This window comes from Corvus cornix, chromosome 3 (assembly GCF_000738735.6).
Source record: "Corvus cornix cornix isolate S_Up_H32 chromosome 3, ASM73873v5, whole genome shotgun sequence".
Classification (NCBI taxonomy): Eukaryota; Metazoa; Chordata; class Aves; order Passeriformes; family Corvidae; genus Corvus; species Corvus cornix.
In genome coordinates, this window is record NC_047056.1 from 96379583 (window position 1) to 96397299 (window position 17717).

The 17717-nt window shown below is 40.4% G+C and overlaps 1 protein-coding gene across 2 annotated transcripts in view; it reads right to left on the minus strand.

Annotated features, from left to right (window-relative positions):
* The window catches only part of PXDN (peroxidasin), an 87693-nt gene extending 70961 nt beyond the window's left edge, over window positions 1-16732 (minus strand). For both annotated transcript variants that reach the window (XM_039568808.1, XM_039568807.1), the window contains exon 1: window positions 16392-16732. In XM_039568808.1, the coding sequence (XP_039424742.1) occupies window positions 16392-16612 (221 nt within the window). In that variant the 5' untranslated portion in view covers window positions 16613-16732. The remainder of the gene's footprint in view (window positions 1-16391) is intronic.
* Between the last annotated feature and the right edge of the window lie 985 nt (window positions 16733-17717).

Below are 17717 nucleotides of genomic sequence, written 5' to 3' on the forward strand. Positions count from 1 at the left end.
CTATTTTGCATTGTCATGCACCCTCTTCCTAGCAGTTCTAATACTGGCAGCATTAAGCCAACAATCTATTAGAAAGCACTCTTTTAAATCTCTCTGTAATTATTCCGTCCTATTGACAAAATACTGAAGATACCAGAAAAAAGTATGAAACATCTGTAGACAGAAAAATGTTTTTACACACTTCCATGTTGTTCATAATGGAAAAAAGGTCATTTCTAAAAAAATCAAAGATAATTCTACCCTTATTCAGTCTTCACAGACAGTGTAATGCCATTTTAAAAGTTATAATTCAATCTGATTTTCCTATTTTGAACACTTTTCAACTTACATTCTTGCTTTTATTACCCCATACAAACTAGCTATAAATACTATTTGGGCCACATGGAGAGCAGCCTTACTGCCCCAGTAACATGTAATAGCAAACGTGGATTCTCAAGAAGTCTTTCCTCAGTTCAAACATAAAGAACAACGCTTTCATACTTGTGTGTATGTAAAAAAAAGTTCAAACATTTGATTACTCTTGCCAAAGTAGAATGAAAATACCAGAATTATCTCTAAAATATTAAATTAAGTACAAACCTGCCTTTAAGGAATATCAGATGGTTTAAAGTATCCACATAATAAATACCTAGCATCACGACTCAACAGAGGGGACATTAATTAAAAATTAATTTGTGTAAGTTCAAATTGCAGACATTTCTGAGGTAGGACATTTGCTTTGGCAGGTGGGTAGAGTAGCCCACAGAAGCACAGAGCAGGGGCTGGTGGCACTCGCATCCCTGGAAAGGAAGGAAAGTGGAAGGGGGCTTTTTCTCAAGAAGGGGCACTTAGAGTTCTCTGTGTGTCCAAACCTGCCCCTTCAAGCTGTATCACAGATTCAGCTTATTTTTATGGTTTTCTCTGAGGGCAGGTCCTGTTTGGTGAGGTCCCAGGGGCAGGTTAGCAGGTTTCCTCAGGAGCCAGCTCCTCCTCCTACCATCCGCCCAGGCCACCTTCTCTCAGATATCACAGGCCACCAAACCAGGGAAATTATTCCGAGTGAAACCAAATGTTCTTCCCTTGCCTATTTTTCGGCTAACTTTGAGAAATGATGAAGACCACGGGCAGGAATGAGCAACTACTGCTAGCACCCAGCAGCCAAAAGAAAGCCAAGTACCACTCACAGGGTGTTTCTGAGTTGGTTTTTTTTTTAGTTGCAAAGGGGTATCTCTGTTTTGTAAACTAAAAAAGAAAATTGGAACAAAACAAGTAGGTATATACTAGCATTAATATACTAAATAGACCAGCTACTTAAATACATTACTATTTTCATTTAATATGCAATCTCAATAGATAAAAAATATTGACTAGTATTTTCAGCCAAAAATTTTTTTAAAATCTTAAGTTTCAATAAGCAGATATATCTACCAATTAATTTTCAGCTTTGAATAAAAGATTTTTAGACTGTTTCTACTACTCAAAACCACATATCTGCATGTCTTGAAAATGTATAAATTAGTATAATTCCACTTGACTAAGACCACTGCCATATATGTCATATATTTGGCTTAAAAGACAGTGAAAAAATTATTTCCCAGAAATATTAATCACCAAATTTTAAGTTCAACTGAAAAGGAATCCTCTGGACCCACAGCTAAACTATCATTGCTGTAAGAGTGGTCAGAAGTACAAATATACCCTTCTGAGCCAAAGGCATACAAATGCCAATTCATGGCTGGGATTTCCACAAATACTTAAGACACTTCAAGAACTGAAGAGGCTGAAGACTTCGAGCCACAAACCCAGCACTTAGCACTTAAGTGCAAAACTTTCTACTGGTAAAATTTCCTCAGGTGTCAGATGTTGTGCTACTACAGTAGTCCTGTGGCCGAAATCTCTCCTGAGAGATTGTACACTTGCTCGTGTCTCTGGAGGGACAAGTCCTTCCCATGTCCAAACCATACAGCTAAAGATAAGCCTGAGCTGAATGAACATTTTATTTCCCACCCACCGAAGCTTTGTCACTATGCAGTTAAAACCAACAGATTTATATAATGAAAGAGACACCAATCAAGAAAAAAACACAACAAAACACACGCCAAATTTTAAATCTGCAAAGGCATTCAACAAGATTTACAAATCCTGATGCTATCAGAAATTTCTTACATGTGGGTCCAGATGGCAAAACCAATTTATTTTATGGGTCTACCACCATGTCCAACTATCTCCAAATTTCAAAGTTAAAAAAACTAAATAAATTAATCCCACTCTAATCACAAGCTTCTTTTAGAAGCAATTTTTTGTTTACACTGTCCAGAAGATTGAAAAATGAAATATTCTTTCAGAGAAATAAGGATATTTTTAAAGTGAGGTTAGCCTGCAAAAGCCAGTAAGTATATAAAAGTTATTTAAAGAACCAACCAACCAAACAGGATACAAATTCTGTCACAATGTCTGACATGTGAGACAGGTAGTTGCTCTATTCTAGCACTACTACAAAGCAATCCTTGTGGATATTTGGAGGGAAAAAAAAGTAAATGAAAGATAATGAAAAACTCTCATACAAGGAATCTGTGTTCTATGTACAGTGGGAATTCAAAATTTTACCAATATTGAAAGGACAAAACTAGTTTGAATTCAACTTGATATTGTTAAATGGTGAGTGCTAAACCAGCTTGTTCTTACTTCTTTCTCTGATGAATAAGGGATTATAAACACGTGCCATGGAGTTATAAAACTGGCCTACATAATAGACCTGAGTGTGGTGGCTGTACACAAATTACTTGCCTACCTCTTATAACTGTTTTAATTGTTGTTTGCATTGCAACTTCATCAAAACCAGAAAATTTCCCCTGTACTATCTGAGGTGTTTGGCAATCCTAGAAATTTCTTCAAAACACAATTCTATCTTATACCTATTGATGGATATATATCTTTTATACAGATATAACCAGTATAAAGATTGACACTGAATGCTGGTTTGTTTTGTTGCTATTTTTTTTTTAATAAACGTTGCTTTCAGCCAATTAATTACTGTTCAGTTGGAAATCTCTAATGAATACTGGATTCCAGACTCTTTTTACATATATCTTTTCTTTCCAAATCTTATATTCAATTATTCCCATGCAAGATGTATCCAAACTGTTGCAGTAAAATAGAGGATATCAAAAAGAAAACATCTACTCCAGAAAGTACACGAAGTTGACATTGTATAAAACATCTAAGAAAATACTCATATCACAATGGAGGATAAGAGGATTTTCTGGCTAAGTTTTCAGAACTGTGGTTTACTGACTCAAGAAAAATGTTTCAACATGTATCAGCATTTTAGAAATTTCAAGTGATTTAGATTATTGATAGAAAAGTCAGAAAAAAAATAATATCTTCAGTTTTAAAAATTGGTTTCAATAAAGTATAGATTTTACCATACTAAGAAAGGTATTTACAGACCTTTAATAAATGTCTGGTAGCCATTATTTACACACTTGACAATTAAGTCTTCAATCTACAAATTAATATGCTTTAGCTATACATAAAAGTCTAACTAGCAAATATTTTAATTGATTTTACCCCCTACATAGGTGCTATTGCATTTACTTAAGCATTTCCCAGAGCAATAAAACTAAATCAGGAAGTTAATGCCTTGAATCTGGCCAGAGCAACCCACCAACTCACAAAATCAAATTGCTCTCACTGCTCTTACAGCCCTGTTGCAGCTCTGCAGTTCTCTTTGCCTGATATAAGTATCTCCTTTTACTGGCACTTTAAATCAAATGCCTAGGCCCTTTTTACTGGAGACTTAGAACCTTACCAAAGTCAAAGATCTGAATTTTCTCATTCAGTTTATGTCTGTAAAAATTTCTTGGAGAGTTTATCAAAACGCCACCAAACCAAAACTCTTTTCTTGAACCCAAATTAGCTATTACCCCAAAGATTGACAAAATATCCCTTAAAAGGCATCCTGCTTTGATAGGCCATGTACTTTTATATACATATGTAACACCATCAGACTGCTGCTCTAGCTTTTTACTTTATCTTAGCAGACAATGTAACATGGCATTTATTTGTATTTGAGTTTTGAATAGCCCACTAGAGTTATCTGTGCACCAGAACACACTTTGCCCCACATATTTTTCAAAATATTTTGGAAAGTCTGGGAAAAAAAGCTCTTGCTTCTCATCCTTAAAACATTGCAAGGCATTAATTTAGACACACTTCAAAGATTTGAGTATTGGTGACTGATTTAATCTGATTATCATGATAATTTTCCATTAACTAGAAGCCACCACAAGACACTAAATAATGAAATTCTATATCAAAGTAGACAACCAAAATCCTGGAAAAGTGAAGTATTTGCTTGGTGGACCTTGGACAGAGGCTATAAGCCTTTGAATTTAACTGTTTTGAGAAGTCTGCACTGAATTTCATGCTGCCCCAGTCACGATGCTCACACTGCCTAGAGATAAGTCAAGCACAAAAGGACTTATTTATGCTGTATTTTTTCTCCAACAAAGGAAACCATCAGCAATATGGCTAATAAAATGCTAAAATCTAGTCTGGCTAACACAACACGAAGAACTTGACACTTAGCAGTCATCATCCTACTTACCAAAACCAGTCATTAGTTAAGGTAATGCTGTGTACCAAGTAATATTTTTCCTTTTTTAGACCAGCCAGGCAATGAGCAGTCTGTTGCAATAAGTGATTTAAGGGGAAAGAATGCTGAAAGAAAATATTTCCGAAAGATACAGGGAGTGGCAATTGGAAAGAGAATAAAAAATCTGAAAGTAAGAACAACAGATCACAACAAAAAGGGAAAAATGTCACAGGCAGTAAAATTAATTTGGAGTTAAAAACATTTGCTCATTGCTTTGCTTAGTAAAACTTAAAAACAACTCAGAACAAAAACTAAGAGAGGACATACATTGCACAAAACTTCACACTTTCCATTCTACAAACTTTCACATGGTTTCAAGAAACCCTGCCAGGCACTGCACAAACTCTTTAATGTCCTAGTTTTTGCTTATCTTTTTAAATACAGATTAAACAAAAAGACATGAAGCTGAGAGACCATGTTAATCTCTCCTTCATGTATCTTTCTCAAAATTTTGAGAGTCTTTGTTATTTGTAATAGACATACAATTTTCTGTTTAAAAGAATCACTTGACTCTTATTAGCAGCAGTAATAATGCCATACCAAAAAGAAATCAAATTTGGCAGCCTGATAAGCAAAGGAAGGAAAAGGAAATATTTGAGTCATTCCGTTCCAGCTCCATCAGCTCTCATTGCACCATCTCTATGGATTGTCTTGAAACCCTGCCCACATTTGCAATAAGAAAGCATTTAAAGTTATTTTTGTTTTGGTTTGGGGTTTTTTTAATCAAATCCAAATGGAACAAATGATAAAGACAACTTAGCTCAGTTGTTTCCCTTTTACTGTATATATATATACACACACAGATTATGTACAGCATGTGTATATATAAATACACAGACACACACATACACACACGTATTTAAAATACTAACTTCTTTTCATACATAAACTTCACCAGAAAGACAAGCAACTATAAATGTTTAGATTGTGTGATACAGATTTTAAATATCACCTTTATAAATGGATCTTTTTTGCAAGTGAAGTCTTATCCTATAAGGATGTAAACACTTTGGCTTGCTGGAAAGAGACTCAGCAAATGTCCATGTCCAGGAAAAATCAGAAGCCTGGGGATTACTCTTGTATACAAAGCTATGAGTAAGTTCTGCAAGATGAGATCTAGAGTGTACAAAATATTTGAACACAAAATACTGTAAACAAACTACAGTAAGATTTGAAAGTCTCAGAAATTTGAGTCCAAAAAGAAATAATTGAAAAAATACCATACTAAAATATGAATCAAGATGGATGAAAATTTAGTTTGCTTTTCAGATGTTAAAAATAGAATTGGAGTCTCAAAACATTAATCTAGCATTTTCATTTTACCCATTACACACAGTAAAATATTCCTGTAAAGGCCATTTCATAATTAAAAAAAAAAAAAAAAATGCAATTTTAAACATAATGCACTATTTCTCTTCTTCTTTTCTTATTTCCTGAATAGCTGTCTGCTATTTTTTCATGTCATAGTAGTAATATCGATTTCTTCTATTATGTTGGTTTCTTTCTGCCATCTCCTTCTATCTTCATGCCAAGATCTGTTCTTTACTGGCTGTATTTCCTAGTTTTCTTTTCTGCTAGACTTTCAACCTTTTAATTTAAATTTAGCTTACTTGCAAGGCAATCCATAAGTACAAGCGACAAGCCGAACATTTGTCATAATACCTAAATGACAAAGTTTTCTGCTGGCTAATGACATCCCCATGTCATCTCCTAATGAGCACTGTCCTCACCTGGGAGAGAAGTAGGGGCTATTCAGAAAACAGAGGAGGTTAGAATATTTATTAATCATATTTTTCTCTTAGGCACATGTTTACCACAGTTTTAGGTGAGACAGTCCTCTCCCTGTGTTTCAGATCCAGACCCTCCTGATGATGTAAGGATAGGCATCTCCCTATTTTTTTTCCACCAGCTGCCTTTGGGAATTAGGAGAGAAAGAATATATTTACTCATGTCCAAGCATCATTTCCTACTCTTTCCAATGAGTAATCCTGTGTTTGTCTCTGCTATACAAAAATTTCTTATTCAGTGTCCCTCATGCCCCTAAATTCCCCAAAGTAATGCTGAAAATTCATTTAACTCATAATTTTTTAATTATGTTGTTGTTTGGGAAAGCTGAGTAACAGCAGAGGCACAGAAGCTCTCTGTTAAACAGAATCAGAGAGACAGAAAAATGTTTAAAACTGAGAGTTTGAACTGGGGATGTAGACAACACCACCAAGCAATCCACTGATCTGCATAAACCTTATAGCTTTCTAAAACATTTCAGTAGAACAAACAAAAAACTTGTGCTGACAACAGTCCAAACTCCCAAAGCTTTGGGAATTGGAAGAGAAACTTTTGAAACAGCTGTGAAGCAAATATTCCACACAGTCCAGATGAGCATATGAAGATATATTTGTAGTAAATGGAGAATTTTCATAGTTGGGAAAAGTCACCAGTAGAGTTTCACAGAGAGCTGTGCTGAGTTCTGCATTGTTCTGTTTATTCCTAAATGGAAGAGTGATGAACCACAGAATGAACAAAGTTTTGCTTATGATATTCATCTATTTTAACAAAGTCTGACTAGGAAGAACAACAAAAAGATCTGTCAACAGTCCATGAATGTCAATTAAAATGCAGACCTAATGCATGTATTAATACAAAATAATGTATATGTAGAAAACCAAACTTTACAAATAAAATGGCAGGCCTAGAAGTGATCATTACTACTTGCAGACAGGATCTTAAGCTACCCTTGATTGGTCCATAAAAAAAAAAAAACCACAAAAAAACAACACTCTAAGAGGAGGAAATATCATGTTAGGAATTATTAGGAAAGTAACAGAAAATAAAAACAGACACCATCCTAATGCTGACCTATAAATGCCCAGTTAGCCCTCATACCAGATCTGTCCATACAAATACTGGGCAAAGTTACGATTCCCTCACCTCAAAACATAGCAGAGTGGGGAAGCAACAGTCCAGATGATGAGAGATTAAGAATACCAACCATTCACTGAGAAGACTCCAACCTTAAAAAGAAAGGAATGGAGAAACTTAGGATGAAAAATCATAAAATAATGGCTGGCATTGGAATGATAGAGAGGGATCAAGTACTCACTGTCTCTTCCAATAGAAGAAATGGGCGACACTAAGTGAAGCTAACCACTTTCAGGCTTCAAAGAGAACAGAGCAATTTCTACCATGTAGTTTGTGCAGTACTCCTTGTCACTGAAAGTTATGAGTGTATCTTAACAGCCAAATTAGTTGAAAAAAGAGGTTAAACAATTTGTGGAGGAGTGATCCATCAAGATCTATGTAAAATACGGAAATATCTTTAGCCCCAAAAATCCATATCTGCAAATTATTATAGGTATAAACTACTATATGCTGCTCTATACTGTCTACTTGTTCACAAGCTGCCATTTCAGTCACCCTCAAAGAACAGATATGAGGTCAAACAGATATTTGGGTTTACTTATTAATGGTATCTTTCTGTAAATAAACACATATTTAGCATTTTAACACTCAAATGTTAAATATTTACTGCTCAAAAATACATCTTAGTAAAACAAGATGAAGACCAGAAATTGTATTTATTCACTGTAATATATGACAATGTATTCCTCCAATGACAGTGTGTTAAGTGTACAGTAAGCTCCTTGCAGGAAATGATGGGTATGATTTTGTTGCATATGTTTCCCAATTCTTCAGCAAAGAATTTGATGAGGGCTAACATACTGCCGAGATGACAAAAATATCTTCCCACCAGTGACTCCGGTGACTCGAAGCGAAGGCTCGTTTGGGCCTTCTGTTGCAGCCCTCAGCAGCTTTGCCTCCCGTCTCCCAGTAAATGTCAAACACTATCAGTGCTGTGCCCTTCTGCCCCCTGCTAACAACCAAACACATTCTGCAAGCTCTGCAAATGTCTCCTTAACAACTTATGCCTTGGTCCCGGCTCATTCCATCAGCAGTACAACCAGACTGCCTGGGAATGGCTTTAGCAGGCTTTACATCCTCCACATCCTCCACAGCTGCTTTGCTGGGGAGAATTGGTATCTTTTGCAGTATCCACTCTATTTGTTGGAACACAGGATGGGGCTTAATAGAGAGAAAATACTCTCCTTTTAGCAACAATTTATGTATTTTGAAAGTTAATTTTTTTAAATTGTTTATGACTCCTTTGACTACTCTTTGCAAGTAGTTTCTTTCTGTTGAAAATTCTACAAAAGCATTCTCATCTGAAGAATACTTTAAACTTTGGTTTGGACAAATACCAACATCTACATACAGACATTTAATCTCCTTTTACTGTCAACAGACTAGTCAACACATTTATGCTGGAGAAGGAACAAATAAATTAATAAACTGCCCAATCAGCTACTTAATTCAGTTGTCTGACAAGCAGGTGCCTGCTGGTGGTTAGATGTCCTAGACTATCTGAAACATCTGTTGAGGGCAAGCAGCTGTGGCACAGGCCCAGTTGGGACCTAGGTCCTTTTGGGGAAGGTATTCTGAGGCTAGAAATTATTTTTTCAAATAAAGGTGTCCCTTTTTGAGTGACCTGAGTTCTGCTCCAGGCACTATGAACTGTACTGGCAGAGTTGCTACTCATTAGAAGGGAAGTTCACAAACCAAATACAGCTGTAAACTCCTGTGTATAGAGATGTAAATATAGGTGTTTTAATCTCCAATTGAATTCTTCACTTGTTCATAAAATTTCTATAAAGGAAGACATAAGATTATTTTTATTGAAATAATCTTGTGCTTTACCCACTGTTCTGTGTCATTCAAGCAAATCATCACTGGCATCAAATGCAGTTTGCTGCCCAGCCAGGAGTCTGTCAATATCTGTGTCAGTATTAAGTTATTTTCAAACCCTTCAAAGAAATCTTATATCTGTACTTCTTTTTTTAACATTAAGTATGTACAAATCTCTGCATCTTGAATTAAATCTTCTGGTGTCATATTTCTTGACTAATACCTACATGCAAATTGATGTTCACCCATGAAGCAATCAAGTTTACTCACTGTCCACATTTGAGACTGCAATCCTTTGCCCTTCACAGTGATGAGGTGGATTTATTTTATTTTGTCTTAATTTTAATCTACTTGAATTTTTCTAAAAGGGTTTCAAAGATCTAATCAGACACGAGGACCTTTTATTTTTCAGATGAAAATGGGATGGCTGTTTGCTGGCTGAAAATGCATCATTTCAGATCACTGCAGATCTGCAGTGTGCAGTAAGATTTCTGCTATGACAGCCCAGAGACTCCTGCACTGACAGTCTCCATACATATCAGCCATTTCATTTTCCTAAATGCCTCTGCTAAGAGGTATAATGTTAGCACAAATCAACAATGAAATGCAAAATGTCATTACATTTCCATTACCCCTACCTCTTTAGTGATTCACATATTCTCCAAACAGATGTGTGATTTGTGTAATTTAGTGTTGTGGGTTTTTTAATTGTATTAAGACAGATGCTCTTGGGAAGCATCAATAATGGTTTTCACTGGCATTATGAACGTACATTAGATTCCACCAAAAGTTCTTATGGAGAGATGAAAAAAATGTAAGTACTTCTTACTCAGCTCTCTAGAAAGTCACCATAAAATCAAATGACTAACACTTCCCCCTTTCCCTCTGACATTTACACTACAAACCAGAAATTGAAATACATTGATAAATGAGTAAATAAAAAAGTACACACCCTAAACTATCCAATGTTGAGAATATGTTAGAATTATGTAACAAAAGCAGTAACGAGCAACACAGACTGTTCCCTTCATTTCAGAGCCTATCTTCAAGAGCTATTCAGCTGGAATGGCTGCAATTTAAGAAGTCCTATTAAGGTTTGATCACTTAAAATTATACTTGCATGTTGAAAAGGTGTTATATTCATAGCAGACATCCAGGCGACCCAAAGTAATAATCACACATAGCAAATACAGAATGACTTATTTAAAAATAAATTCTTCTCCTCAATAATTTGCATGTCATTCTCAGTGCAAATCAAGTCCCCCTTTCTTTCATGACAAATATTTTTGTCAGTTTTTACCTTTTCTGCTATTAACTGAACATTAGTTTCTTTTTCAGACAGTTAGACACAAATGCAGTAAATACAATTTTGTTTGTACAGCTAGAAAGAAAGAAGAGAGCAATGAGGTGCTGCCAAGAAAAACTGCGAACAAATTTCAGTATTGGTCTGAATATGTGTAACTAGTCCTGTAGACAGGTTTGGATTTGGATTGCATTTAGATACAAATAGTAACATATTACATCAATATTCAGAGGTCTCCTGTCAGAATTACCTACACCACATACAAGAAATTGCTGTATAACACAGAAATCCCCTAAAAAATGTAAGACAGGATACAATTACGGGAAGAGGAGACAGCAAGAGGGCATACCCAGAATTTTAAATTCCTCAACTGTTTGAATGGTTTAATATAAATACGTTTCAGCAATTTCTGTGAATACAAGCACTCTATATTTCATCAGAAATGAAATGAAATTTCCATGATTGTACTTATGGCATGAAGTAGCTTTTCAAACCACTTTGGACATGGGTCTCCATTTTTCAGGGAAGTCAGCACAGGACTGGGACATTGGTCCTAATCCAACAAATTACCCAGGTAACAATCTCACGTTGGGTGAGACCACATGCTTACGAGCTCTTTCAAAATTGGCAGAATCCACCCTGCAGAAGCAATCTAAACCATGGTGTTGGGTCCCTTCCCCCTGCCATGGGGTCCTGGGAGAGGGGCCCTGGGGGGAGGCACGGGGTTTCCCTGCCCCTGGTCAGCCTCATTCCCCATTGGTTGGTTTGTGTTTCCCTGTGTGGCCAAGGACCCTCGGGTTCCGTGACTGAGGGGTTCCTGAGCAGAGCCTCAGCCATGCGGCTGGAGAAATAAACATCTCTGAAACATCTATCAAGAATTGGTCCATATATATATTTCTTTTCCACGGACCTCGTTGTCTGATACGCGTGTTGCAGTATCCACACTGTAACAAATGGTGGGGAAATGCTGGCAAGACACTGATCCCTAAGGACAGCGACTGTGATTTGTGAGGAAACTCTGGATTTCTCATCTTGTTTTTGTTTTGCTGTTCCATCTCTAAATTATGGAGGAATCATGGAAAGACTCTTAGCTCTCAGAGCCGCATATGGACATTTATCTTAAACTTGAAAAGATTCTTGAACAATGATTTGTAAATTTTAGCTTAATTCAAGCTCAAAAGGAACTGAAACATTTCCTTTCATGGTTGTTTAAGAACTTTTTCTATGTTTCTTGGGATTTGATTCTTACCAAAGACTTTTGGAAGACTGTTTGGACACAGTTAATTTCTGAGTCAAAATATATGCTGATGGAAGAATATTTTCGTGAAAATTATTTAATTACCGAGACTGTTTAGCAATGTCAGCTGTGTCCTGGCGAAGGGAAGCCTGCCTCGGGGACTGTGCAGCCTCGGCCACGTGGACCAAGCGCTCTCCGAGCAGCAGCGAGGCAGTTCCCATGCACGGGCGGAGCGACGCAAGCTGCAGTGTTGGCAGTGGAACCAGGCGTGGTGGAGCAAGCCCCGTGAGAGGAGCGGCGCGTGGGCGGTGGCTGGTGGCGAAGCGGAGCCGCACCTAGCCGAGATGTGCGCTGGAGCAGGGCACAGGAGGGTTGTCGCTCGGGGTCCTGGCCAATATGTGGGCACGGCCCCAGGCAGCGGCAGCGCAGCTGAGAGCAGAGGAGACGGAGCACAGGGAGCTGAGTGGCCCGGCCCGGCCCACGTGGCCCCAGATGTGACCCCAGGAAGAGCGCGCAGGCGCGAGCAGCCCCGATGGCCCCAGCAGCACTGACAACCCTGGCAGTTCCAACATGGGAGTGACCGAAAGAAAAAGAGAGAGCAAAAATGCAGCAAGACAGAAAACAGCAGCCACTCGGAAAAAGGAAAATCATCCTAGCTAAGGTTTTAGGAATAGTAAAATGGTATAATGTTAAACAAAATTATGGTTTTATAACAAGATGTGACAACCAGGAAGACATATTCATTCACAGAACTGCTATTAAAAAGAATAACCCTGAAAAATGCATCCCAAGTTTAGGAGATGGAGAAGTAGTAGAGCTCAAAATTGCGCAAGGTAGAAAAGGGTTGCAAGCAGCAGAGGTCACTGGGTCTGATGGTGTTTCTGTACAAGGCAGTATATATGCTAAAAATCGTAGTCATGTTAGACAACATCTGCATTATAAACAGTCCCTACAGTCTCCATTTCCTAATCCCACCTTTCCCTTTTACTCTATATCCTCTTACCCTCAGTGTAGTCCCAATCCGTTTTTTCACCCATGGTTTCCCTCACAAAACCATGCCTTTGCCAATTGTTTCCCCAAAAATCCCTTTCCAATGCCGAGTGGGGGATGAAGAGGGGGAGGGAAGAAATTAACTATTGTTGTTTAGAGTTCCAACAGGTATAAATGGAAGAAACCCTCTCCTGCCTCAGTTTCCCCACAAAGCATGCTCAGAGAGTCCTGTCTCCCTTCTATCAGCCTTAAGATGTTCCAGAGAATCTGTTTGGACATTTAAAGACTCGGGAGGGTGGCTAGTTTTGTTTTGAAGCTTTTCTTGTTATCTCATGTTTATCCAGTTGTTTTCAATGTTAAGTTTTAAATCTCTTTTTGTTAAAAATAAATGGGTGAAGTGTTGGGGTCCCTTCCCCTGCCGTGGGGTCCTGGGAGAGGGGCCCGGGGGGGAGGCACAGGGTTTCCCTGCCCCTGGTCAGCCTCGTTCCCCACTGGTTGTTTTGTGTTCCCCCGCGCGGGCAAGGACCCCCGGGTCCTGTGATTGAGCAGTTCCTCGGCAGATCCTCAGCCATCCATGCGGCTGGGGAAATAAACATCTCTGAAACATCTATCAAGAATCAGTCCATATATATTTCTTTTCCATGGGCCTCGTTGTCTGATACATGTGTTGCAGTATCCCCACTGTAACACCACGGATCCCAGACTGCAGCAGGGAAGGGGGAAGTGCCAGAAAGTGGGAGAAGCAAGAGAGAGTGAGAAAATGTACAGCCAGAAGTAGCACTGGCAAGGTAAGCAACTAGTAATGTTATGTACAGTTTTCAAAAGAGCCTGAGTAGACATTTTTGATATGTGGGAGAAAACACTTGGCTGCACCATTGGTCTGGGCCCCATGCTGTTTTAATTCATGCAACAAATTATATGTGAAGTAGAGCAAAGTCAACTCAGCTTCCAAAATGGGGCATTTTTCAGAACCAGTACTCAGCAAAATACTTATAAATGAGGAAAAACTTGTGGTGATGCTTTCTTACAAAATTATGTTGCACAGTCAATCTATGTTGTAAGTAAGAAATAAAACAGATGAGAATGTGGAATTTACCAGTGCCAGTAAAAATGGACCCATCAGCAATACACTTTGCAGGATTTCCTAAATTTGTAGCTTAAAGGGGAAGGTGTTCGATTGAAATTAATTTACTATTTTTAATTATCTATCAACACCACTACTAAAGAAAATACATTTAATATACAGACTCCACTTGAAAGAGAGTGACAGTGAGAGTCAAACCAGAGATGAAATAACTGCTTACTTTCATGCTTAAAACAAACTGTTCTTGCGTATAGAAAGCCCACCAGTCTGTGGGTGATGGGCTACCTCTGTGAAGCTTAACACTGCAGTGTAGAACTACAGTTCAACATTGCAGGCAGGTTAAAAAAATGAGTGATAAACTGTCTGGTAATTCAGTGAGTACCTCAGATATGTAATAGTTATCCTGAAAGTACATCCTATAGCTAAAAGTAGGCAATTTATATAAAACAGGTAAGCTATTTATGTCTGGTACCGTCAAACTATTGATTACTAAATAAATTGTACCATTGTTCTTTGTCCCAAAGATTCCTATTGCCTGACAACCTTCTGACCCAGCTCCTTTCCATTCACAGCCATTCAGCAAAGCTGTAGCAGAAAGAGTAACTGAGTATTTACAGATGTAACTACTACCTATTTTATTTATAATAGATCCACAGTCAGTTGTCCAGAAAGGATAATACCCATTACTAGATGACAAGTGACCATCATTACAAGACCTTTCACCATTAGGTTTTGAAGAATGCTGGTCATCCGCAGGCATATTTTGAAAGTGGTCATTCTTTGTCAAGCTCAAAACATATTTTTAACTTCTTCTGCATTACTTCTGCAGCATGGTAGCTTACATTGTACCGGAATGACAATTCAGATTTGGGATACTAGACAATTTGATATATTAGTGGAGTTAGACGAGTATAATGCTTACATTGTTCACACATTCTCCTCTGACTCACTGCAACATTATAAATACCCACCGTAAGGGGAGCTCCACCCTGGAGAGGTTTGATCTAATACTTTCTGCTGTTGCAGACCCTTCTACCTTTAAGATGAAACCAAGCCATTAAGACTTGACTCCACACTCTAAGGTTTTTTTTTTTTTACATATAAGATGATTCACAAAACTAGCTTTACATCGTTTCCTGTAATCCCAAGGCAAAAAGTGTTCTGTAAATGTACTTTGTTTCAAATGTAAGAAACATTAACCACCCACTTCCTGTACTGTTCCCTAAAAGGTTTACAAGTACTGCAGGACTAATCCCATTCTGCCAAAAGCCTTCACTTCTTGCCAAAGAGGGACTCAGTTAATGTTAAATGACTGTACTCTTCATATTAAATAATACTTGGAAGCTGAAACAGACCAAGGCTTTATAGAAGCCTTTTGAAAATATCTGACAAAGTCACAATTTATGACAGGAGGCCCCGCAGAAAATTCCCAGGGCCGAGCTCTGCTCAGCTTCCACGGCTGCGTGTGTGCAAGGAAAGGGCAGGGCTGGTGCCAAGAGCTTTCTGAGCCCAAGTAACATATAAGCAGGTCAATGGAACAAATCCGTTCCTCTTAGTAATCCACGAAACAAAATAGCGTGTGATGTTCATTTGGAACTTTGCCTTTATTGCAGGGAAATATGGCTGGAAAGGTAACTGTTTCAGTCAAATCAATGTGAACTAAACATCAGTCATTGTGAATACTGAACTTTACACCAATGCAATCCCACCCAAAACAGCGACCAGAGGAACTGCCGGGCACTTCAACTGACACATTTGTGCCTGAACTAAAAAAAATGGTTATTAACTAATGTTCACAAGTCTCTGCAGGAATTTGAGCCGAGTTAGTTTTCAGAAAGCCCAGGGTCTGGGTCCCGGTTTGCTCGTATATCCCCAACATGTCTAAGAATTGAGCAAAAGTGCCACCTATGTCCCTGTCGATCCCCCTGCCGACTGAAAATGCTTTTAAGCAGGATACTAAGGAAGTACTGAAATCCTTCTAGGGACGACTAAGCCGGGACAAAACGCCCGCAAGCTAACCAGAACATCCACCTCTATGAGCTCCGCAGAACCAGGGGCACCGCTCCGACCCGCCCCCCCCCGACCCCGCGCCGCCAGAGCGGGCCAGGAGCAGGGGCATGGCCGGACCGCGGGGCCGAGCGGGCAGCGGGGCCGGGGGCAGCGAGCGCAGCCCCGGAGCAGTGCAGGGACACCCGGGCCCCTCGGGCAGAGCCACCGCCGCGGGTCCGGCCCCCTCCCCCGACCGCAGACAAAGAGCTGAGGCTCCGCCACCACCCACCCCAGTGCCTCTCACCCCAGGTATCCATCCCCTCCTCCGCCTTCTCCTCTGCCCTCCCTTCCTCCCTCCCTCCGCCCCCCTCCCTGCCCCGGGCCGCCGCGGCAGCCCCCGCCGGGTACTCACAGGATGGTGGTCTGGGGGGACACGGCGGGGACGCTCTCCAGCATCAGATGCATGCAGCGCACCGTGGTGCGGAAGCAGAGGCAGCGGCTGGGGCACCACACGCTCCCGCGCTGCGGCGGCGGCGGCGGCTGCGCGGCGGCGGGGGGAAAGAGCCCCCCACTGCGGAGCAGCAGCAGCAGCAGGCAGAGGCTGGGGGCGGCCACCGCTTCGTGCCGGGCCATGCTGCCGGGCGGGGGGGCGAGGAGGAAGAGGAGAGGGGCTTCTGCAGATCCGCGTCGCGCCCGCTCCGCTCCCGGCCGCGGTTGCCGCTCGGGTCGGCGGCGGGGCGATCTCGTCCCCGGCGCGGGCTGGAGGAGGGGACGGCGGTGGGCCCGCCCCGGCCGGCGGAGGGATGGGCGCCCGCCCCGCGCGGGGCTCCGCGCCGCCCTGCGCACGCACCGCGGGGCAGTGCCGGGCACGGGCTGGGGCGGGGGGTCCGCCCGCACCCGGGGCTGCTGCTCCCCCGTGCTCGCAAGGGAAAGGGTGAAGGCACTCCCTGAGCGGGACGGCAGCTTGCACCTCCGGAGAGGAGAGAAGGAGGGCAACGAGGGGAGTGGAGAAGGGGAAAGAAGGGGTAAGGAGAGGAAGGGGGAACAAAAAGCAAAGAGAAAAGATGAAGAAAAAAAGATCAGGGAAAGAGAAACCTTTATGGGAAGAAGCAAGTCCTACAAGCCAATTTCCATTTCTGCCGTGGTTTGAAAAACCCACATACACGACCCTTGGACCGTCCCCTGTGAGTGCTGCAACTTTGACTGCTGAGCCAGGACAATCTGTTAGATTTGCCCTGAATGACTTTCTGGTGGCAGTTTTGGGTAGGTGAGTGCACAGGCAAGGAGGTATAAGAGGACCCACCAAAATGTCACTTAGAAGAATAATGGTTGCAGCCACAGTTCACATGATCTTAACACTTCCTCAAAACAAATCTTGCTTGAGAACAAAAGACTGGCTAGATTGCCTTTGAGATTTCTAACATTATCCCAAATACTTTGTCATTCTTATGTGATGTCAGTCCTAAGCAGACCCATACCTTTTCTCCAACCCTTTGCCTATCCCAGGTGAGCATTGGCACATCATTTCCATAGTGACAATAACAGTGATCACAACTAACCTATTATGTCTAACAACAACATATTCTCTTACAAATTATGGATGTCAGCACCCCCAGTTCCACCCCAGAAATAAGCCATGGCACTTCTGCAGCATTGCCTGTATCCCTTTTTCTTCAAGGAACAATGTAGATGCCATTCTTGCCTAAAACTTAACTATAGTAATTCATTAAACAGATTG